The sequence below is a fragment of the Mytilus trossulus genome, chromosome 13 (assembly GCF_036588685.1).
Source record: "Mytilus trossulus isolate FHL-02 chromosome 13, PNRI_Mtr1.1.1.hap1, whole genome shotgun sequence".
Taxonomy (NCBI): domain Eukaryota; kingdom Metazoa; phylum Mollusca; class Bivalvia; order Mytilida; family Mytilidae; genus Mytilus; species Mytilus trossulus.
This window is the reverse complement of record NC_086385.1, coordinates 36,544,469-36,570,717: the sequence shown is the minus strand read 5'-3', so window position 1 is coordinate 36,570,717 and position 26,249 is coordinate 36,544,469. Positions and strand designations below refer to the sequence as shown.

Sequence of the window (26,249 nt, the reverse complement as noted above, 5' to 3'; positions counted from 1 at the left end):
CATATTTATGTAGCAATATTCCAGCAGTGCCTCAATATAGATTATATATCTTAGTAATACTTTATTCCAGGGCTTGTATTTTCTATTAATATTTCGTTGTTGAACATGATATGCCTACACTTTTAGTACACCTCAGATTACCCCCCCCCCCCCCCCCCCCCCCGCCCTTAGTTTTTGGTTGATTCTTGTCGCTAGGTCTATAGTTTTCCTTGTTGTAATTGAATGACAAGGCTGTTGTTTGTCTGTTTGACGTTTTCGTTTAAAGCCATGGCATTGTCAGTTTTTTTGAAGATGAGTGTGAAGCTCTGTGTAACCGTTTGGCTCTCTTTTATTTAAAATCTGTTTCATATATGACGACATAATATGTTCCAACTGTCGTAATTATAATCCTTCGTCTTTTGTTTTCTTCGAAACTATGGCATCACCGACCTAGACTTATCACTGCATTTGTACAAACATGAACATAATTATAGTTGTTATACATGGATCTGAATCGCTTTTTTGTCTTATGATTCCTCATTTATTCCAGTGTGTATACAATATTGATCAAACAATTTGAATGTGTCTTTTGTATACGCTTCAATGCAATTGTTGCGGTAATTGTGCCTTGGTCAGCTTTTTTGCCAAAAAAATCCACTCGAGACAGTGCTAGGGGCGTCTTTAACTTGCAGTGAGGTTATAGTATTTTTGCTACGCGGTGAAGACATCTTTTTAATATTGAGATGAATAACAACATTAAAAGCGCTGTTTCTTCCTTTCAATTTATTTTTTCCAGTACAAGTACTGATTTTATGTCATGGATGGATATCCCATATCATTGCTGTATATTCGAGTTCAAATTTTTGTTGATAATATTGCTGTTGTAACATCAGGGCTTGCTTTTTAAACGCATCAAACTTATAATATGTATTTTCAGTTTTAAAAAGCTAACGTATATTATACGTGAGAGTATTAAAAAAACAAAAAAAAACAGTTAAAGCTGTTTATGATGTAATTTGTCTGAACGCTGTGCAGATTAAATGCGTATACAATTACGTAATTCTGTAGTCATATTTCCATGATAAACACACTTATGATCTCAATACTTCTGGGATAAAGTTTTCTGACCATGGGATATTTTCAATTTCTTTCAAGTTCTTTGAGATTTTGAGTAAAAGGTAAAATCACAAAAATATTCAACTCCGAGATAAACTCAAAACGGAAAGTCCCGAATCAATGAAAAAAAATTATTTGTGTGTAATTGATAATCTGATATTTCATTGTTGACTTTTCAATTCTTTTGATAAACTGTATATGTGTATGTTCACGATGGTGTGTTTAATCCCGCAATATACTTTTTGTGTCTTGCACAGGACTGTGGTTCTATAATGTCCATTTCCGTATAGAAACACATTGTTTTTTCGGAACATATTCCATAGTGATTATAAATTATTGACCATATTCATATTGTTCTATTTTACATTTTTAGCAAAGGCGTTGTCAGTTTATCTTCAAACTATGAGTTTGACTGTCCCTTTTGTATCTTTTTCCCTCTTTTTTTTTTTATCTTTTCCAGTAACTATGTATTATCACTAAAAATACTCACTTTTATTGATTCGAAATAAATTTTAAAAAAATTCTGACTTCGAAAATTTCCGCTAAATTCGTCATTTCCTTTCTATTGACGTATTTAAAATCAAGTATCAAAAATATATTAACACCTAGAACATATTTTACAAAATCCGTTTTTCATTTCAACCAATCGAATGTTTCTCACACATTCTTCATGAAAAGTATAAAAACATTTTGAAACGGTTAATGTTACAAGTAAAAGGTTTGTTTTGAAGGAAGCATCACACTGAACAAATTTAGCTAGAGGTAAGAAACAATAAAAATCCCAATTTTATAGATATTAAAATTTGATAAAAAAAAGGCGTTATGCATTTGTTAATTTTGGATGAAAATGAAGATGAAAATGAATGTTTTTCTTTCTCTCAAAATTGTTTTTAATTTTCTGATAATTACATCAATTCCCTCATGAGGAAAATGCCTGTAACATATGTAAAGAGAAACAAATAGAAATAGGTAATTTTTATTTGAAAAAATAGGACAGAATTCTGTATTTAATATTTTTAAATTTCAAACTATTGCAAGAGTGAAACATGTACGATATTAATTACAATTTATAAGTGTGAAAGCAAAATTGTAATTGATTTTGATATATACGAATATTATCATATTGGTTTCTCTTTCTATTTCAGAATATGTCTCATTTTAAATATGTTGAGTCAGAAAGGAAAAGTCGTAAATCCAAAAAGAAGACCAAAGAGTATGCAATATTTCCCGATGGAGATGAAACGGACTGTTCCAGTCGGACAACATTTTATGACGTTTGTCGCCAGAGTTCGACAACTACCTCTGTCAGCGAACAGTCTAGCACAGAAGATGGAAATGGTCATATTTCAGAGAACACGTCCAATCATTACATTGAGGAAACTCACGATGATGTATTTTATAAACTGAATTCTCTCACAGGAATTGACAGAGTAAATAGTGAATGTACATTAAGAACAAAAACAACAACTTTAACCAAAATATCTGCCATTGATATTACAATTACCTCCCCCGAACCACTGAGATCACCGACTTATAATCGGCCATCTTGTACTACACGAATCAGAGATGACATAGAACCTGAAACATCGTCGGATGAATTTGAAATTCGTAGAAGAAGTTTGTCAAGGTCAAAGAAAATTAATAATATCACAGAACCTCAGAAAATAATAGAGAATAATATGAAAATGTTACCAAGCATTGACGTCATACCTGCAAGTCCTACGTTATCAGTGCTATCACAACGGCTCATGATTAACAGGGAAAAGACTGGTTCCCTACAGCGATCCGGAATAACATTGAGTCCAATATCGCCTCGTACGTTGACTCCTATGTCGTCTCTGTCATCAAGTTCAACTATGTCGGATACTTTTTCACTAACATCGGGTTCTGAAGATGGCATCCTCAGTGTGCGTTCTAGATTTTTCAATAGAAGAAGCGTTCTGCCTCCAATCATTAGGAGTTCATCTGAAGAAAAACAACAGGAGGAAGAAGAAATGTTTCTACAAGCATCAATTAGAACTGGCAAGAAGAATAAAAATCCAACGAAATGCAGAAAGCCAAAATCCACGTGCTTCGAAGAATATCGCACAAATAGCTGTTGTAGTGAGAGTATAACCCATACACAGAAAATATTATCAGATTTCCATCGACACAATGAAAACATGTCACAGTTTGATATAGGTTCTTCAAAGAAAGATAATCTATATAGGCCGATGAATATACCTTCAACAAAAGTTGTCGAGCATCACTACAAGGAAAATGTAGTCAATAAAAAGGAAAGAGTATCACAAAATATCAAAACCCAAAAACAAGGATATCCGACTGCCAAAGACACTAACAGGGCCGATAATAAACAAAATACTCGTAAAAAATCAAATGTAAATGGTACTCCTTGTAAAAGCCTGTTGACCGTCAAGGATCATTACAATAAAAGTAAAAACATACAATTTGATCCTCGAAAATCGCTAAAAGGAAATCAGAAACAAGAAAGATTGAGAAAAAAGTCAATAATTAAGAAAAGGGATCTGTTAATTAAAACACACAGAGTTGAAAGTGTTTGTAAGAGTATTTCAGACTCAAGTGATTGCATGTCAACCAAAAGTGACCCAAGAAATAGATCTGAATCTATCAATAGTTTTAAGAAGTATTCCAAAAGTATTTCTGATTCAAGCGACTGCATGTCCTCTCGAAGTGAACAAACGGATTCCACTTATCTATGAACTGATTGTATAGCTATTCACAATGAATACTACAATCGTACGACTTCACATTGTCACAGATGATAGCATCTTCCATTTTGTTAAGGAAGTGACTTCAGTTTGCGATAGATTGAAATCGATGCCTTTGAAGCATTTGAATTCCGCTTACACAATATGATTTTGATAACTTATGTTACGTTTTAATAAATATGATCATATTTTGTTCTTCTTGTTTGAGATTTAATAATTGTATGTTGTGATTGATATTAAAAGGATATTAAGGAAAATGATTGTTAAAAATCACAAGCAGTATCATTATAGATATATATGTTCACCAAATTAAAACCTCTAACCTTGCACCTGATACTTACAGGTAGCTTTCCAATATATGTATTACAATACTTGTAAAGTATTTTTTTAATAAAACAAGTAAATATGTGTTCTTAATAAAAAATTAAAAAAACTAGTTTAGTATCTAAGTCTATATTCAAGAAAATCAAGTCTTTCATGTAGAATATGAAACCGAACAACTTGTTTTGATTATTATTCGGAAAAGTTATACGTCATCTTCAGGTGGTAAAATTTTAGAATCATATGTTTTAATACTAAGAAATCGAGTAACACGACATGCACAATATTCTCGTAAATTGTTTACGTTATTGCTTTCATCCCTGCACAACGTACTTGCTAATAATCCATTATTGTTTGCTGTTTTAGTCTCAAAAAAGATTTTAAAATTACAAATCCTCATCATAATAATTGATTATTGATAAATAAATTATTCAGTGATCACTTGATAAAGTATTAGACCTCAGTAACCATATAGAATATAGTACTTGTAGTGGTAATAAATAGACTGGAGTGACATGTAAGTACATGTTTAGCCTAGTACATTCTTGAAGTGTAATGCAGAATCATGCAATTCAATGTGCGATATGAGTTTCCTTGATTAATGTATGTAGTATTTGTGTTTCGTAAACTTGTATTAATGATAATGTTGTTGCTTTTTTCTGGTTTGATTTTTTTCCATATTTGTTATGCCGATGCTTTCAAAGCGGACAATACGATATGGAGTGTTCTCATTGTTAAAAGCCGTTCAGTTATAATTGCTGACATTCATTTCATTTGAACATTGAAAAATGTCTCATTGGCAATCAAACCAAATCTCTTTATTTTCATATAAAGTGTTCAAGTTGTACTTGTGGGTATAGACAGTTATTTTTACATATCTTAGTTTACACTTAATGTTCCAGCATATTCACCCCATATTGACTACCCCAACAACGTTACACTACTTAAATTGACACTTCATGGTTTACCAGTCATGGTTTTCTGATTTGTTTTTTTCATCTAGTTAGATAGTGACATTTTGAATGAGCATATTTTCACAAGATAGGTGATGACTTAATGAACTTAATGGAATGGCAGGATGTATACAATTTTATTTACGTCAAAATATCATCACACTGTTAATACAACTATCATGCCTTGTGAAGTGTGTCAGAAATCATATCTGATTCTCTTCCTCAGTCATAATAACCTTCCATCATTACCGAACAGAACAAAAAATAACACGACTGGTGCCATACGTATACGGTGCAGGAAATGCTTACCATTCCGGATCTTATGATTTCACTCCCGGTTTTTAGTGGAGTTCGTTTTGTTTCTTACTTATTATTTATAACTGTTGATGTAAATGTCCTTTAGTTTTTTTAGTCTTGGTTAACTCCTTGGTTTTGATTGTTATTGTCTGATATCACTCCTTTTTGTGTTCATATAATTACCGTTAAGTTATGTTTGCTGTCTTACAGCGTATTTTTGTTGATCGAATTAAGAATTTATCAAAAGTTCTGTTTGGCTTTCTACATTTTGTGTGAACGTTCCATAAAGTTGAAATTATAACATTTAAATATTTTATTGTTTTTGTTTTTCTATAAGTTATAAATGTTAAAACTAAATGTTTATATGTCATATTTAGCAGTAAAGATTTTCGCGTGGCAAATACCTTTCAAATACTCAAGGGCAGACTATATGTTTGTTCTTTGACATGTTTGATATAAAAAAAAAAGACAAAAATATTGTAAATTTATCAATTTCAAATATCTCTTTATCGGTGAGGTATGGAGGTGTGAAAATGGAAATGTGAAGATATACTGTTTATTCCAATATGTCAAATATGGCATTCGAAATAGCAATACAAATGATCCTGATGAAGGCTGTATAAACCGGTACGATTTATTAGTCCTGCGAGCAAAAAAGTTTATTTCAGATCATTGGTATATGAGACCTTGCAATTTGTTTGCCGTTGTAATCCATGTTTTTTTCACACCTATCTTATTTTGATATATGTCTTGTTATAAGTCTTGTTTACTCACACTAAAGTTCAAACTGGCGGTTCGTTTAATAACACAGCTGCCTATTGTTTTCAACTATTGAAACAATTATTTCAAACCGTTTTTTCCATAAAACTACATATTTATAGTATGTGACACAATATAAAAAGATATTAAAAAAAACAATAACAACAAGATCATTTATATAGTTACATCATAAAAGTAAATATTTCAAGAGTCCACTGTCCTCAGTTCTATAGACTGTTTCCTAAAGGACCCTGAGATTGTGATCTTTCGTTTGGTATAATAAATTTCATCTATGTCATTTAAGTTTATAACTGGCATATTTTCATCTATCAAAATTCTATATAAACGTTTCTATTATTACCATAACTCTTTCAATATAAAAAGAAATGAATTTCATTTTCAATTTGTTAACAGTTTTTGCATAAATTAAAAACAGAGAAACATTGAAAAAACATACGATTTTTATATTTAATTTCGTTACCTAACTTCTTGGTGTAGTTGTCTGATAATGTTTTATCCTAAAATTAGCCAATTACTAGTATTGTAGTTGTTACAGGTACACACATACAGTTTGTTTTGCTTAGTTTATACTTGTATTTAAATGAATAAAAACTGCTATTATCCCACTTCCATGGTTGAACAAGCGTAACAGTTCATTTTAGGGTCCTCTTTGCGATTCGCTTTTAAACTATGTCGATTTTTTAAGTTATGAGAGATATTCGATTTTAACGACTAAAGTTTGAAGTGTTGGTTGCAAATTGCAGGATAAAACAATTATGTACATCGTCGGATAATATGAAATGTATTTGTACTTGCTTCGAAATAGGTGGAAAGCATCGCTTTTCGTCCTGTTGCTAAAGCTCGTACAAATTTTATTTTTATTTTCCGATAATGTACATATATTGTATATGTACTGTAATTAATAAATTCAAACTTGGATTGATATAGGTTATCTGGTAAAAGTTGAATTTGAAAACTCATGGAAGATACAAAGTTCATTGGGTGCATTTTTTTTTTTTATCTACATATGAATAATGTATCATTGACACTGGAATAGAAACATTTTGATAGATATATGTAAGAAAAAAATAGTAAAGCGTTACCTATATCTGTGTAACAAAATAATATGATAAGAGTGTCAATGAGACAACTCCAATCCAAGTAACAATGAGTTAAAAGTTAACCTTTATAGATCAAAGTACGGCCATGAACGTGGAGACTTGGCTCACATCGAACAACAAGCTATAAAGGACACCAAAAATGATTAGTGTCAATCAGTCAAACAGGAAAACGAACTAACCAAACTATATAAAAACGAGATATGATTAACACTTATAAACCACACCAACAAACAACAACCACTCAATAACAGGTTAAAAGATTTTATAGCTTAATAATACATATTTTAAGACAAGTACATCATCTTATCAAAATTAGATTTTGTTATGTCTGTAGCACTAGATTTCTAGTCTGTACTTTCTTTACAGACGAAAAGATTTTTTGGACTGCTTTGAATTCGAAGACCATTGATGTCCTTCGGCTGTGTTCTTCTCTTTGATCTGTTTGTTGTCTCTTTGACACATTAGCCTCTTCAATTGTCAATTTTATGTACCGATTTATTGGTTCGCCAATAACAAATCAAGAACAATTCTTCCAATATATTTAACAATTTATTTTTTTGTAATTAACTGCAGTAATCTTGAAATGGTAAACGACTGACTATATATTGCAGTACTCTTTGGAATAATTTACTTACTAGTACTAATATAACTAGCTTCAGTGATGTTATAGTAAACAATGTTGTACATGATAAAGGTAGTATATTTGTGCCGGACGCGTGTTTTGTCTACAAAGAAGTTGCAAAGCCTTAATAAAGCACGATGTTAAAGGGCATTTAAGGGGGGGAGGAAATCTAAATATTTTATCAAATACATGTTTATCAACAGTTAATGTATAAAAAACATTACACCACTCTTTACTTGGTCACACCAAATAACTTCCAGATTCATTAGACCTTTATCGTAATCAACAATTATAGCACAGAGTACAAAGTACAGAGTTGAAGAAAAGATTGATTCAGAAGTATTGTTTTTATTTATTGTGGGTTTGGTGTGCTATTTTTTGTAATGATGACAGGTAGGTTTGTTCTGTTAGAACTTGGATTGGTGGGAGGCAATTGTGATGTTAAAGTGCATACAGTGATGCTTTGCTGAAGACATATTGGAATATTTATAGAAAAAAGTAAATTAATGAAAATACCGATCATCGAGGAAAATACATAAAATGTAAACATGTCAAAAATAGGACACAACAGTCAACATTGAGTTATAATCTTACTCACTATAAAACCAAACAGACTAATAAAGTAAACCGTTATAGGTCAAGGTTGTCCACTCTTTTGGCATCGTATTAAACATGAAATAAAAAAAGCTACTTTCTATTTTATTCTCTCATTTGTCTCCTTTCTTTTCAATAGGACAATTATATGCAATATAACGTATAACATGTATCATTCACAGCGTACAAATCTCATAATCTGCTATGAAACTCACAATCATTATTTAAAAAAAGACATTTCGATAAAATGTTTTCTCTAACTCTTCGTCAATTTATCCCTTTCTGCACCCATTGTATAAAAAAAATAATCAACGTGTGGTTCGTTTGATGTCCGTACTTCATTGGTTAAAATCCGATTATGATGTCGAATTTTCTTGCTTTCCTCTGAATTTCCTATTGTGACGGCATGAACACAACTTGTTGTAGTGGGAGATATTATGGACATAATTGTGCAAATCGTTATACAAGCATGAAATTTGGTATAAAGGTGGACTAATTGATAATTGAAAAAAAATCAGGTGCTGGCCATCAAAAATTTTCATTTTTTCAAGATGGCCACCGATCATTTTGCAAATGGCGTCATATCCAGTTGGCTACATTTCGTAAATCCTTGTTAGAGGTATAATCCAATGTAAGTTTTTTGTAAAACGTAAATTATAATTCCTAAAGTACGAAAAAAAACACATAATTGACAAAAAAGAGTGACTTCCGGTTCCAAAATGGCGGCACAAATTTTGAAAATGTATTTTTTTCTATAATTTCCATCAACTTAACAAGTGATATCACATTCTTTGTTAAGATTAAATTCCTAGTTTTGTTAGAAAGACAGGTTGGTTATCTTATAATTATCTGACAGTAGCCAATAAAAAAAACATACAAGGAAGGACAGAATGGTAGCATTTACAGTTCCCAACACAGCTGGATTTTTCGTCTCCGCACTTCAAAAGTTCCCGACAGGAGGATGCAACCCTAACGGCAGCCGAAGAAGTCCTTTTTGGTTTCCAACTGTCATCATTTTTTTTCTTTCATCCAACCCCAGTGTTCATGAATTGGTACATGTACTAGTCGAAGTCGAATAAATAAATCAGGCTGAGCCCAAACTTGTCCTCCTTGATATGCTTCTCTTTGGATGTGCTCCGGAAAAAAACTCTTGTAGCCGGAATTACATCACAATGCCGCTGCTTCCTGGGTAACAATTTACATCGTGCCTCGTTAACAGCAAATGCTTATGTTGTTCTGTCGTACATGATGCTAACAAATGCTTTTATGATGTCCATGTATGTGTCGTCTTTATACTTCAGCAAAGAAAAAAAACTTCCCATACATCTTGAAATACTTCCCATGTCATCCAAACTGACCTATTCCCTTTCCCACGAAAATCCAACAAAGTGTCACATCCACTGAATGCATGAAGAGTAGCTTCACGAGGACCGAACGCATTTGATATGTCACGTATAGGAAGCCATCAAAAGTCTTCATTCCTGCCAAAACCTATCTACAGTTTGTTCCACCATATTTGTGTAGTGCTGCAATTCCTAATGCTACTACATCTGTGTCGGTGCTACCTAAAATTACCGTCTTACAACAATTTTCATAATCATGCCAAACATGGACAAACATTCGTATATTTGCTTCTCCATGCTTACAAGGGGGTAGCTAGAAAGTATCATTATTAGTCTCTAAAGAAGCAATTCTGTCGGCAAGAAACTTGAAAAATTTCGTTTCGATGTCATCTTCACAGAGAAAACTACTCCAATACCCTGGTGTTCTACCACAACCAACTTTTGTCTTGTTCCATCTAGCCTTTAAATTATTCATTTAGGAAACATCTAACACAATGTCTACTCTTGAATACTTATCGATGCAAGATTTTATGTAAGGCAGTATGACACATTTGCACAATCATAAAATATTGTTGCACAACAAGGTGGCCTGGAATTAACCATTGCTGCCGCGTCAACGATAAATGCGTCAGAATTTGGATCTGCAAATTGCAAAATGTTTTAAGTTTATCAATTTGCACCGATTTCATATCACTGTTTAAAATGACATCCTGAGACAAAAAAAGAAGAGCATTTTGTCTTTGTGGATTAAGAAATATTCCAAGTCTATTTGACCACTGCGACAAGAAATAAAAGTCTAGAAAAGATATCGCAATCACTTTTAAGGTTCTCTTGCTTTGTTTTTGACAAAAAACATTTACAGTTTCATTTTACAGACATAATAGGAAGTTGTTCTTTTTGATCTGGTTATAAGAAACAGGTTCTCCTTCGTATTGTTTGCCTTGATCTTTTTTAAGAAATCCTTTTGTGTTCATTAAGTCGTTCATCTGTACATAGAATGCCTCAAACCACTAGATCTTGCAAATTCATCTGACTTATGGTTTCGCTACTATCAATACGTCTAAATAGGGTATTCGGTTAAACCTATGACAACAACATCGCCCTTCACAATTGCATTATTCTGAGGTTTTTTGCTTGATCAATTGTGCTTTAAGAAAAATATTTGCTGGTCTTACGTACAGTGAAATTATCATTTTCAAAATCAATTCCACCTGTGGGTGATGTAAATATACGCCAGACGCGCGTTTCGTCTACAAACATGACAAAACACTCATCAGTGACGCTCGAATCCAAAAAACTTAAAAAGGCCACATAAAGTACTAAGTTGAAGAGAAGGGAAGTCATATTTCGGAGAAGGTCGGTTACGATCGAGAATAATTTACATGATCAAGACCTAGATAAATACGGTATCATGCTTTATATGGACTGTTTGTACAAAATCTGACTCATGAAATGAGCATACTACCAAATTCACAAGAAGTTCTTATTTTATAATTGAACGCCAGAAATTAAACTGTGGTTGAGATGACTATATTTTCTTACAACAGTCTATCAAATCATTGAACGTCACAGAGTGAATATGATCATAATTTCTGTGTTTAGCTTTCTTAAGCCAATAAATATCATTCAAGCTAAAACACATAGAGTTATCTGATGCGCGTGTCTAGTGCTATGTACATTTGAACATTCATACAAACAATATGCCGTTCTAGGTGTTGCAATATTGGTTTTAGTGAGAACACATGTCCATCTACTATCATGTAATATATCACCCAGAATTTTATAACAAGTCATTGCAATGTGCAATCCACCTCACATGACGATAAACTTGTCTTCTCTGTACAAATCAGGCCATTCCCACTGAATAGCAATACCAAAAATGGCTGATCTGCCGTTACTATTGATGCAAAGCTCTGTTTCCTTTCACGAATTTGGCTATACTTTTTGGACCTTTTGGATTATAGCTCTTCATCTTTTATATAAGCTTTGGATTTCAAATATTTTGGCCACGATCATCACTGAAGAGACATGTATTGTCGAAATGCGCATCTGGTGCAACAAAATTGGTACCGTTGATTTTATTCTCTCGTATTTACCACATTTCCGCCTTATCCATCGAATACCTGATCATTTCAACTGAATGGGCTTGTTTTTAAAAAGTGTCATTTTAAATTTTACACTTACTTAAACAGCTCTACAAGAGCCTTGATTTTTAGAGTAATGAGATGAACAACCATTTATACCAGTTTGCCCTGGTAGTGCATACAAATCGCTCATTATGTCTATAAATAGTTTGCGCATGCGCAAAATTGTTAAATCATGTGTATCATAACCTTGAAAAATGTTATCAAACCAAACCATAATATCATTGAGAATTCCAAAATACTTATTTTATAGTAAATAGTTAAACTGTTTTTTAATACATTTTCGCGCATGCGCAAAACCCTGTTTATGTCAAATATTCATGTCTAGTGAATTCTTCACATGTTAGGAAGGTTGCTACCAAACCTTAATGCTGTTTTTCACTAAAAGCATTTAAACGGAAAGTTTTCCAGAAAAAATCAATATTTTCAAACAGAAAAAACAGCCATTTTAGAAAAAGGACGTGGCCATCTTGAAAAAATGATTTTTCTTAATGGCCAACAGTTGTTTATTAAAAAGTATATAATAATGATGCTTTGTGGTAATGTTCATGCTTGTATCATCATTTGCACAATTCCCTCGATTTTCCTAATATCTTCCACTATTGCAGATCATTCGAAAAGAAGGTATAAGTTTGCCTGCATAATATCAGAAAATTATTCGAGAAACAGATTCAACTACAAAATCTGGTGTAATACGATTATCCACTCTGGACAGTTAAATTAAAATCGTATTTTAAATTTGAAAATGTATCTGTCTCGATAGAATGGTAGAATCTATATATATCTGCAAATTAATTTAATCCTACCTCTCCAACTTGATGCTTGTTATCTTTGTTTCTCTCTCCCCCTCTCTCTCTCTCTCTCTCTCTCTCTCTCTCTCTCTCTCTCTCTCTCTCTCTCTCTCTCTCTCTCTCTCTCTCTCCCTCTCTCTCTCTCTTTTTACTTTTATATTGAAATCTTGTTGTACCTCTCCGGCTTGTTGCTTCTCCAAATTTATTCATTCCGTTTATATGTGGTCTTAGTCTGCTTGTTTGAGTGTATTATTTTTTAATGTTTCTTTCGTGTACCTTTTTTTTTTTAATTTCGTTTACCATCAATTATTTTCCTCTACTGAATGTGTACTGATTTAGATAATTCAGAATAAGAATAAGTCCAGTTGTTGGCTTTTGTAACACACTTGCATCATCAACCTCATTCAAGTTTTTGCGTGTACGTAATTTTATAAGCCATTAAATAGTTTCCTCTACTGAAAGTATATTGATTAAGAAAAATTATTTAAGGGATTAATCCAGGGGTTTGCTTTCATAGTACAAATTCTTCATCAACCTTTTCAAGGTTTTTTAAAGGGTCATCAGTGTTTATCAACAAAAAAAATCCAGATATGTTCCATACAAATAACGTATTTGCCATTGAGTTTATTTCAGACCAATGACCTTGCAACCCGTGTGAAGTGTTTGTCACGTTTGCCTGATGATGTAAGCAGGTTTTGATGTTTATTTCAAAACATTGGAAATCAACCATTTGTAAAGTTGAATGAAATTTGCATTTCAAAACATCTTTGGGTAATCTATATTAATTATTGTTTGTTTAAAAGTGTACTTGGTTGTTTTGCTATAAAAGTTTTATGGTGTGCAAAATCAATCGCCAGTATAATATTTTCGTTTAAAAAATAACTGAGAAAGTGCAAGCTGTGTTTTTACCATAAAAAAAATCAGCAGATCCATGTAGGCTGATGGGATTTCGATTTATTGGTATCTAGGGTAACCCGTATTATAGTAAGTAGTTCTGTAACCGATGATTGATTAGTATAATTTTTTAACTTGATGCAGTGTGATTATGTGATTATGTTGTTAGTAGTGATAGCATGGTGCGATCTCGCATAATTTTAAGTATCGATTAATTAGCGCTATTTGTAATTTTTTTTTTTTATCAAAAACGGTGATGCATAAGTGGCGATCTTCTTGTACTAAGAACTGTAATACATATAATAAAACAGGACCAAGGTGACTTCAAAAGATTGAAGTTCAGCATCAGTGATGTTATACGTCCAAAACCCGTTTCACCAACATGCGATCGACCTTGATCATGACTGACCAGATTGCCAGTATTATATAAGATAATCAGATTTCTCTGTAGTCCTCCTGTTTTCTTTTCAAAGATTAACCCGGCTGACATGATATATTGAAATGTACAATAGTTTAGCGTCGACAGTCTTTCTTTTTAATGAAAAATATTATCCTCTTCGTGTTTATTACTTATATCAATATGATAAACGTCTTTAAACAGTTTTTATTTAAAAATCAGAATCGCATAAAAATGTAATGCTCTATGAACTTCGAACTTAAAACTAGAGGATTTTATTATCCCAGGAATAGATTATCTAAGCCGTATTTGCCACTACTTTTTGGAATTTTGGGTCCTCAATGCTTTTCAACTTTGTACTTGTTCGGCTTTTGAACTATTTTGATCTGAGCGTCACTGATGAGTCTTATGTAGACGAAACGCGCGTATGGCGTATTAATTTATAATCCTGATACTTTTTAAAACTTTTTTTAGCCATTTTAATTCCGTCACATTGGTACCGTCAGAAAAAGTTGTTTTCGTCCGCAAGGCAGTAATTTAAAAATCTACTACATGAATTCGTTGCATCCTCTCGGACCCTTAGTGTATAGCTATACTTCTAATTATAACGCCTATGGAAACATAAATTTGTTTTCTTTATATTATTAAATCATATTGTTTGATATGTTTTTTCTTGTTATAGTTGTAAAAATGTGTTCATTAAATTATAATTATTCAATTATTGTTTTGACCTAGTTAGTACTTGTACGTAATAAGCTATTAATTTTTGTATGTAATTACTTGTCCCAGATACTTATGTAGATGTGCTTGTGTGCTGTTGTAATACCATTTGTGATATTTATTTTAGTACGACAATTTAAACGATAGTAAAACATGTTAAATCATTGTTGACTTTTTATTCCTATAGTATGTATGGAAAGCTTTAAAGGACATGTATGATAAGATTAGCTTATCACTAAAATGTTTTTTTTTCTTTTTCTGGCGGAGGGATATGGTCTTTGATATTGGACTCGAAAAATCGACATGAAAGATGTTATGTATTAAACATAACTTGACGCAGTTTACATGATTCACTTCGGTGTTGACATGAATATCAATTATATGGTCATTTTATAAATTTTCTGTTTACAAAACTTTGAATTTTTCGAAAAACTAAGGATTTTCTTACCCCAGGAGTAGATTACCTTAGCCGTATTTGGCACAACTTTTTGAAATTTTGGGTCCTCAATGCTCTTCAACTTTGTATTTGTTTGGCTTTTTAACTATTTTGATTTGAGCGTCACTGATGAGTCTTATGTAGACGAAACGCGCGTCTGGCGTATAAAATTATAATCCTGGTACTTTTGATAACTATTATGATAATGATGAAAATCATTGTCATACGTTCACTGCAAAGGTCGAGTTCTTGCTGATGTTAATTCAACGTAATACGAGATTTTAAAAAAAATCATATCATATTCAAGACAAAAAATTTAACACCTTAAGTCCGTCAGCAGCGGTAGATAATATTGAACACAAAATTCTTTGACGTTTAAATTAACATCTGTACCGCTAATCAAGACATACTAAAAAAATAGAGCCAAACATTCTGAACGTAAATTTTCATTTTATGATAATTTTGACAACTTGCAAACGGCAACAACTGGGTGGTATACAACTTTACAGATACGATGTTGGGAATATTATTTGCCAAAGTTACATAGCATCACAAAAATTTGCAATATAAAACGATAAATAAACATTAAAAACAACTATTATAATAGTAGTAAAGGTTATATATTAATAGAACATTTGAATATTTTTTTGTTACCTCTGACAGTCGATACATTTTGGAATCAAAATTGTAGGCTGAATTCAGTCATGTCAAAATAAGAAGAGTAATACCAATGGTGATAACGTTTTGTACCGACAATTTAAAACTATGGTAGACATATCACTGGTGATAATTGTTTTAATATCGACAACGGTTGTCATACCACTGGTGATAATAGGTGTGGTACCGACAATTAAAAAAAAAACCGGTATTTATACAACTGGTTGCGATTGTTAAGTATCGACATTTCAAAACAACGGTTGTCATACCATTGGTGATAATAGGTTTTGTAACAACAATTCAAAACCACATTAGTAATACCAGCGATGATGATATTTCTTTTACCTACAATTTAAAAGGTCGTAAGTTGATCAATTGGTAATCTATTTTCCTACAGTTCTCAGTATGGTCCGAGACCACAATTATTTCGTAGTGCATTTCTTTTAGAACATAATTGAAAATTAAAAAAATCCCACCTGCGCTTTCTCAATGAAATTTTTACAGTGTGTTGAACTACTTTTGGAACAAATTATATCAAAATTATAGAAAACGTCATCGGCTCTAACTCAAAATATGGACAATTTTATATTAAGGGCGTCTTGATCTCTTGACAGCTTCCGAAATGCTAATTTTTAACCTTTTTCTTGCTGGACCAAATCACTACTTTCCTTTGAAATTCTGGATCCAAATTTTTTTACAGTGTAATTTCCTCCTTCTTCTTGCAATTTGAGGCATTAAACATGGAGAAATAAATTTGGAAGGGGTATAAAAATTAATGGCAAGTAACCCACTGTCAATACTAGGAACTATTTTTGTGGTCTCGGATCGTATGCTTTCTTTTATTTAAGAATATAGGCTTTTCTATTATTTGTTTTGATTTCTTTTTCCTTTCCTCTTTTGATTTTTTTAAACAAGAAATTTCAATTTTTGGAAAATAATAATATAAACATGTTAAATACTTGTTATATGCCTTGCAATATACAAAACAACGATAGGAAACCTACATTTAATATAAATTCTGATATGAGGTATTACAATATACTTCCGACGTAAATCCACATGTATTGGAATCTATTTGCAAACCATTTGTCGATTTTATTGATTTAAAAATTGCTATTAAAAAAAAGAAAAATAACTTATTCGGATGCATAATAAAAAAAATAATGCACAAGAGCTCGAAGAAATCAACAAAATGAAAATAAATTAAAATTCCGAGAAAGTCTATAAATGATTTTTGGCACATATAAGTCATTTCAAAACATGACGTCATGCACATGAAAACGCAAGAGTTGAAAGTTATCTGTTATGTGCGTCTTTCAAATTCGTATATAATGGTATTTAAATTGATTTTTGAGGTATATTTTGTTTAATTTTCCAATGTATGGCATTACTTGCATATTTACTGATTTCAGCAAGTGAACATGGCAGCTCCATAGTTTCGAAATGTCAACTTTGAAATTGACGGTATCTTACGAGAAAAACATGTAAATTAAAAATGGCAAATGTTGGGTTGGAGAATTAAAAGAATTAAACATATTATTTTTCTAGAGGTTATAAACGAAATAATCCATGCAAGCTATAAATTCATTAGAATGTCTGAGCTTTATCTAACAGGACGTAAAAAGAACAGACACACACACTGCATACCCACTCTCGCTTCCGTTTTTAATGACCGTATTTGTCTTATTAGAAAAGAAATAATTCATGGAAGCCATAGATTGTTGGAAATTTACGCATGGCCTGGGCCGTGATATTCCTTAATTTTATCCCTCGCTAACGCTCAGGACAATCTATGGCTTCCATCAATTGTTTCTTAAATATTACACATGTATGTATAAAAACATGACGCTCTTTAAGACAATCGTAAAGATTCGAACATGTTTTACGTTCAATGAAAAGGTCCAGTTCTTGATGATGAAATTAAACGTCATGAGAGATAAAAAAAAAAGATTAAAAAGAAAAAACAACAAAAACACATATGCACGACAAAGATTTTAACACCTTTAGTCCGTCAGCACCGGTTGTTAATATTGAGAAAAAAAAACATTGACGTGGAAATTAACATTAGTTTAGCTAATCATGACAGAATAAAAACTTGAGCCCAAGTTTTTCACCGGAAATATTCATATTATTGTCATATCGACCAGCAACGAACGGAAAATTTCCAACATTGAACGTCAAATTAACAGAAAAAAACAGTAAAGTAGTAGAAATAACAAATCATAAAGGCTATTATTTAAAAATGTAAACAACCAAACAAAATTATTTTTTAGGAATCGAAATTGTTGGCCTTACTCAATCACGAAGGCAAAACATTCGCAAAAATGTGATTTAGTGAGGACATCGGTAATATTTATGATAGTTAAGTGAAAGAACTTTGCATGCTTTTTTGCTTTTGCATGTTTTGGCTTTGAGAAAAAAGTAAAATAAAGAAAATATATTTGAAGCCCCAAATTCAAAACGATAAGTCCGTAATCAAATGGCAAATTCAAAAGCTCAAACATACCAAACGAATGGATAATAACTGTCATATTCCCTACTTGGTACAGGTTTTTCGTTGTGTTTTACTTCAAATGAGTACAAAGTGTTCGTCCAGGAAAGGTCAATAATAAGAAGCCCTTTTAATGACTGTCTGTCTATTAGAATACTAAATCATATATTCAGCAAAGATATTGTTTACCAAAACAGTCAGGCATTTGAGTCTTTTATCTTTCGTGTGTGTTTATTTCTGACATAATGCGTTTTTTACAAAGAAGATTTAAAATGACTGACAGCAATAATTATACCCCGCTTTAATAAGTGAGGGTACGTTTACACTGTGTTGATGAGAATTGAGATTGTTAGTTTTTTAGTACATGCTTATTTTACTGTACCGACAATGTTGGTCATACCATTGGCCATGGTGATTGTTTGTTTTTTTACTTACAATTCAAATCAACGTTAGTCATACCTTAGTGATCTTTATTCCTAAAGTCCTTCTTGTGTATTGCAGATTTGACATTAGAAGATTGGCTCTCTTCATTATATGTTTTTCTTTCGTTTTGCTTTCTGTTCGTATTCACAATTCAAAACAACGTTAGTTATACCATTCATTACATTTTTTAAAAGTAAGTCTTAAACAAGTATAGCAAGCTTTAATTAGAAGATTAGTTTAACATTTATTTGTTTTGCCTTGGTTTTCTTTTCATCATTAGATTCCTGGAAACAATAAACTTTCCCTTGTATCTATAGTGAGTGTATATAATTTTAATTCAGTCTTTAAAATATTAAAAAATAACGACATTTCGAAACAAGTGGAGACATATTGTCTACAATATTACTCTCACTTTAGGAAACCGACACTAAATATGTTATAGTTTATGTTCAATGCAAAGTTGGTTTTCTTGTTGATGTTAATTACACGTCTTAACGGCTACAAAAACACATTGCTTATGTATGAGATTTTAACACCTTCAATCGGAAGTCCGTCAGCAGCGATATATAACATTGATAACAAAACTTCACTGATATATCGGTACAGTTCAAGACAAAATGAAAATTGACCAAAGTTTAATAACGCACATATTTTTTTTTTTGTAGACAATATCGAAAGGCAACAACATAGCTACCTGTTAACGCCGGTTTTACATTTTTATATAGATTGGAAAAGAAACTATTAGAAATATTATTACTACACATTCTAGACATTGAACTAACAAGCATAAACATTTTACATTGAATATAATATCCAAATTAAAGTAAGTTAAGCAAGGGTGTACTAATAAACGGAGAAGAATAGAAACATTTGATTAGAATGCAGCGTGTTTTGTATCCAAAGGTATATGTTTACCTTATTGACGCATTCAGTCATGGACTTCATGTGATTTCATTAGTTTGTATGTGTTATCTTGACTTCTTAGTCGTACTTATAAGCTTACACATTTGTATATATAATTGCCTATATTTGTGCATGTATTGATTGTTTGTGTTTTAACGTTACTTTTGGACTATCATGTTTTTGTTGATGAGAGAAACTGCAGTGCCCGGAGAAAACCACCGACCTTTGATAGAAAAGAAAACTGACAATCCTAGTCAGTTGTGATTGGAATTGAGTTCCCCCACACGAGTGGGGTTCGAACTCACAACCTCAGTTTTTACTGGCTTGTAATTACAGTAGTATTACCGCTTAAACCACCTGGCAACAGAGTTGTGTATGTATTATATGTTCAATGATAGTAATGTAATGAGTGAAAATATAATCGAAATAAAAAAAGATTTTTGAGAATTCAATTTAAAATGTATATATTTATTCAATTTGGATCATAACAAATTAAAATATTTGGTTCAAATGTGTCCAATAAATACGGCATCATTCTTCTTTACGTTCACATGAACGTCCTCTTTTCATGTTAAATTTAGGACGAACTCCTTGTTGCTTTTCAGCGAAAAGTATAAATGGTTCTTCAAGGTATTCCGCCTTTCTCTCCTCAACCCAGGAGAGTAAAAAGTCTCTTAAATCCTTTCCTTTCAAATAGTTACCAATGGCTTGCTTATCATAACCCCCACTGTGAGCCTGAAAAGTGTAATTTAATACATTATGTAAAACAAAATTTTTATAAACTACTGTTCCAAAATGTTTTTAAATATGAGGAAACATGAAACACATTTTTTATCATAAAATTGAAAATGAAAATAGGGAATGTTTCAAAGATACAACAACCCGACCATAGCAAAAACAACAGCAGAAGGTCACCAACAGATCTTCAATGTAACGCGAAATTCCCGCACCCGGAGGCGTCCTTCAACTGTCCCCAAACAAATATATACTAGTTCAGTGATAATAAACGCCATACTAATTTCCAAATTTTACACAAATAACTAAATTAAAATAATACAAGACTAACAAAGGTCAGTGTCTCCTGACTTGGGACAGGCGCAAAAATGCGGCGGGGTTAAACATGTTTATGAGATCTCAACCCTCTTCCTATACCTCTAGCCAGTGTAGAAAATTAAACGAATAACAATACGCACATTTAAAATTCATGTCCGAGTCTGATGTCAGAAGATGTAACCAAAGAAAATAAACGAAATGACAATTATACATAAATAACAACAGACTACTAGCAGTTAAATGACGTGTCCATTTTATACAATTAAACACATTGAAAGAGAGTCAATTTTATATTCAACAGTTTCTGGAAAGCAGTTTTTGACACTTCTTATTCAGTTGTTTATTAAATCCGAAAGTAAAACTATTGAAATAATTGCAATCGGTAAGCAACTTAATTTTAACAATAAAAATAAAAAAAAAATAGAATAAAAAAAACACACACACACTAACACATAGCGCATACACTTTTCTCATATGGAATTTCAGGCGCCCGCAAAAGACAAATTTTTTTTTTGATTAACTAGGTTTGAAGAAGCTGTTTATTTAGAGTGTACTCTATCTAAACTTACAAGAAGTCTCTTTCGAACACTTCGGTCTGAATATCCGATATATAAAATTTCACCATTAACAGTTTTGATACAGTGAATGCCATGCCTGTTTGGCACAGCTCTAGTTTTCCTCAAAAGTGCAGCACTATATTCGGTGTTCATTAACTGCTTCCACACCTGTCTCTTCTTTGTGCAGATTTTCTGCTTACAAAATATACAGCAATCTGTCTGAAAAAGACAAAAAAAACATGCTTTTTCAATATTTTGTTCAGAATGAAATGTAAAATTAATCGTTTTTTAAATTTATTAGAATGAGGTGTCCGTGACTCATATCGATAGAAATATGTTTGCACTTTTAAAAATTAAATTGTAAGAAGAATGGTGCATGCATATCAGATTACAAAGTACCTTTACTGTCGATGCATCCAATACCGCACATTTCGATTTGCTCAAACCTACTTTGATCTGTATGTTCTAGTGAATTTATGATAGGACTTTTAATAATAGGTAAACCACTGTTGATTCTAAATTCAAAACGATCTGTAGCACATATTTGTGTCAAATTAGTCAGTAGATATCGATCACAACACAATGTGCATTGAAGAACGAAACTGCAAGCTTATATTACATGTATTAGGAACTCGTCATGTAAATCCAGAAAAAAATATTAGAAATACTGTCAGATATCTTTTTATACTTTCCTTAACTTACCAAACGTATCATACCTATAATTTTGAACGCTAGACTTTCAATCAAAAAATTTTAGATTTTGCGCTTCATCCAACAATTTACAAATAATCAAGGTACAAGCAGATTGTTTTGATTTGAAATTGATTACATATAATCTTACCTTTTTTGTTCTTTTCATCCTTGTATGTTTACAGAAACTTTAAACCGACTAGATGAACAACTGCTGTTTATATTTGAAATTTTTTATGAAATACTAAAAACAACTTTCTGTATTCTAGAACAGGTGTGATATAATCAATAATAATGATGCAACCAACTGTAATATTTGGTACCTAAATATAATTCTTCTGACATGCAAACCGTGTTTACCTTTTATTGGAAAACCAATATATAAATATAGATAGATAGTTGCATTTCACAAAAGCTTAAAATAGCACACAGAATGCAAACAGTCGTCGGAAAACTTTATCAAGTTTCTAGTGAATTATTATAATTGTTATGCTATGTTGATTTAACATAGGAACTCATTTTATATGTTTATATCTTAATATCGAACATAAGCGCTAATATATTCTACTGAACATGCAATAATGACTTCCCAGTATCATGTGTATGATTTGAGAAGATTTTTTGTTAAGAATTTCAAGTTCCCCACCCTTTTGAAAGAAACAAAATGTATATTCAGGAATGCGTAAATTCCGTTTAAAAAAGGGATTACAAAGTTTTAATGTTTTCAATGAATATACTATTTATTTCAAACTGCAATATTTAAGATAATATCGATACGTACAGAGCTGGTGTTGTCAACTGAAATGGCGACATATTTGACAGTGGGTTTACCTTTTAAACTATATTCTGTATTTCGAAAACACTGTTTTGTGGTCATTCTTTTTTAAGATATATAAAAAAAATTATGTTATTCAATTTGAGCCATATATGCATTTATTCGAAAAGATAGGAACATATAACAAAAAGAAGATGTGGTGCGATTGCCAATGAGATACCTCTCCACAACAGACCAAAATGACACAGAAATTAACAATTATTGGTCACGGTACGGCTTTACGCGAGTTTTTTTTTAATACTAAACAAGAAAGTGAAAATTCCGCGCATCGTCCAAAATGTGCTTCGTTTTACATGCCAATAAAAGTAGAAATAGATGCATTCAATTTAAAAACAAATGATTGCTTTAAAACGGATTTCATGTAATCTTACCTTATCTGTTCTTTTCATCTTCCTGTTGTTGTTTTTATCAAATCTGAACTGACTAAATGAACAATTAATTGCTTTTATTTATTGATGTGGAAATTTTCCTGATTACATTGTAAAATCGTTTTTGTTTTGTTTTCAAGGACACTCAATTGTCTACAAAATAATGATGCAACCAATAGTAAAATTTGGTACACTAATATAATTCTTCGGACATGCAAACTGCGTTGACCTTAATGTTGGAAAACCCATATCTAAGTATAGATAGATAGTTACCTTTTTATAAACTAAAAATAACATACAGCTTACAATTTTATCAACGAATTTGATGTCTGTTTTCTTTAAAACTTTGATTTTTATATTCACTTTACATAAATCATTGGAAAACATTTTAAATATTGATATATTAACTCCGAAAATAAGCGGCATTAGCTTTATCATATGAAATCACTGAGATAAACTCATTTACTTTTAGAAGTCTATATATCTATAAAAAGGATAATAAAGTATATTTTTAAATAAGGAAATCTGCTTGCTTAGACACTTACAGAAACGTAAAACATATTCTCATTTAACTTATATAAATAAACTCATCATAGATACCAGGATTGAAAATTTCATATTTAACCCAGAAGCGCCATTACTTTTTGCTCCCTCAAAAGGTAGGTTTTACAAGTTTAAAAAAAAATCAGTGTATATTGATATGCATGTTTATGTAAAACAAGAACTATCTTTAAAAAAGATATCCGACGTATTTAAATTTAAGTATATGTTTAAAACTATCACTTCGATAACCCTCAGAAGCACACTGACTTAATGATGCAGTCCCTCTTTAATAAAATCTCCATCTCAATGTAACTACATGAAACTCTTTACTTAGTCTGGTTATATTAAAGCAATAATATATAAGAATATTGTGATGACACCTAAAAAAATGTTTGTCAAAAAATCCAGTGCAAATAACAAGAAACAAATATACATTTACTACTGTTTACATTAAACTTAAGTCATGGTTAACAAAGCTAGAAACTATTGGTAGTATAAGTAGTATCTTTCTGTTTTCATTCACCAAAATCCTGCGGAAATCTCACATGCGTAGGTGCGTTCTAAAAGTCATGTACGTTCGTACAACAAAGTTTACATTAAAAATTATATAATTGTCCCGAATAAACAGCTGCCATGGATGCAAAGAGCTATTGGAGAAACAATTATTTTATTAAAAAGATCAATCTTTGTAAGATCTAGTTCAAATATTTATAGTTCTTCACTTGCTTTCCATCACGATATAATTTTCGAGACGTTTTTTCAAACACAACCAAATCACCCACCATGACAGCATTTTGTCCAATCACAGAAAGGATTTTCGAGCATGCGTATTATGTTGCCAAAGTGAAGCGTCATTAAGTTCAAAGAACACAAACCGAAACTATACCGACTACGTAGGAAAAAAGATAACAGAAAAAGAATTTGTCGTACTGAAAAACGTCGTGGTATATTTGTAAGACAGATTGTATTAATAATCAATAAATTTGTGGAACAGATAACTGTTCATACAAAATACGACTCGGTTATTTATGAAAAACTCATCAAATGTAACACACTTATAATTGCGAACGCGCTAAATTGAAGCTTCATTGCTAAATTCAAAATATGCTTTGTTTTACACTGCAATAAATGCACAAAAAGATGCATCAAATTCAAAAATGATAATTTTGCTTTGAAATTGATTTCATATATTCCTACCTTGTCTTTCTTTTTTATCCTCGTTTTGTATGAAATCTGAATTGTCTAGCTACACCGTTGCTGTTTATATATTGATGTTGAAATGTCTATGACAACAATAGTTAACCACTTATTGGAACCTAAATATAATTCTTCGTAATTCAAACTGCTTTTATCTTTAGTAGAAAGTCCTTTTTCGAATTGAGGTATATAGATGTATTTCACACATTCAAAAAAGTATATAGATTCAGGATGCAAGATTGTTTTGCTGTATTGAAGAGCCGTTTGTGTCTTTAGGCTGTTTTCCACTCGTTGGTCTGGTTGTTGTCCCTTTGACACATTCCCGAATTATTTCTCAATTTTACTCAACCGAACCTGATGATGTTAATTCAACTAACTTTTTCAGGTGATGCACTAACCTTCATTGAACATTGGGATATCACATTTTTTAAATATATTTATTCCGAGCATTAGCACCATAATTATCACTTGCCAATGTACCATGTTTTTGTACTTATGCTCTAATTTAAAAGGTTTCCAGCTGGAGATGAAAATATTACTTTTTTTCATAAGCACACCTTTTATATACTAGTAATACACATTTTGTACAGGGTTAATTTGAAGAGGCAGTAAAAAAGAAATCCCTTAAGCTTTATGCTTTCAAAATGTTAATTGAATATTGTTGGAAACTGCAATATTAGTTAATACGACTTCATGATATACGTCAAAATATGTTGTATTTTGAAAAAGAACTGGTGATATATACCCAATAATTGATTTCATTTGAACTGATTTACCTAAATAAATCTTTTCATGACACATTTTCTAGAAAATCATTATTTAATTATGATATAAAATAAAACAATGTTCATCTAATTTTAGAAATCTATAAACATCTAAAAAGGCAGGAACAGTTTAAGTGTGTCTTATGAGTTTCCCATTTAGATTTTTGGTTCTTCATAATACTTATAGATTTCTACCATGGTTTAATGCTGGTGTCTACATATAGTTTAAATTATAGTACAAATGACATATTTCGAGGAAAAAACCTGAAACTTGTACTGATCTAGGTCATGTTCCCCTTTAAAGTCAGATTATATTTTCAATCATTCAATGTTTAAGATATAATTACTTTCTCTACAAGAAACTCCCATAAATAAAAAAAAATGTCCCATACATGAAAACGCCTTACAGATAAATTGTTACATAACGATAACGTAGTCATTGTTGTAGCTTCTTTTATAATGACACTGACGGTAAAAATAAACCTGGTTGGAAAACCCGTGCGAATTAATCTATAAATAACTCATATGTTGTCATGTTTGAGCCTGTTTACG

The 26,249-nt window shown here is 31.5% G+C and overlaps 2 protein-coding genes across 4 annotated transcripts; one reads left to right on the top strand and one right to left on the bottom strand.

Annotated features, from left to right (window-relative positions):
* Positions 1-1,813: 1,813 nt before the first annotated feature.
* LOC134695383 (uncharacterized) lies at positions 1,814-3,913 on the top strand. The gene is made up of 2 exons (XM_063556613.1): positions 1,814-1,857; positions 2,241-3,913. The coding sequence occupies exon 2, from the start codon at positions 2,244-2,246 to the stop codon at positions 3,813-3,815; it is 1,572 nt and encodes a 523-aa protein (XP_063412683.1). The 5' UTR covers positions 1,814-1,857; positions 2,241-2,243; the 3' UTR covers positions 3,816-3,913.
* Positions 3,914-20,182: 16,269 nt separating this feature from the next.
* LOC134695047 (uncharacterized) lies at positions 20,183-23,304 on the bottom strand. Of its 3 annotated transcripts, none has more exons than XM_063556221.1 (3): positions 23,197-23,304; positions 21,313-21,519; positions 20,183-20,425 (listed from the first exon to the last, which is right to left on the bottom strand). In XM_063556221.1, exons 1-3 carry the CDS (start codon positions 23,212-23,214, stop codon positions 20,222-20,224), a joined length of 429 nt encoding a protein of 142 aa, XP_063412291.1. In that variant the 5' UTR covers positions 23,215-23,304; the 3' UTR covers positions 20,183-20,221. The 3 variants fall into 3 exon arrangements, with proteins under 3 accessions (XP_063412291.1, XP_063412292.1, XP_063412293.1); XM_063556222.1 differs by lacking the exon at positions 23,197-23,304 and adding an exon at positions 22,142-22,214; XM_063556223.1 differs by lacking the exon at positions 23,197-23,304 and adding an exon at positions 22,017-22,041.
* Positions 23,305-26,249: the final 2,945 nt, after the last annotated feature.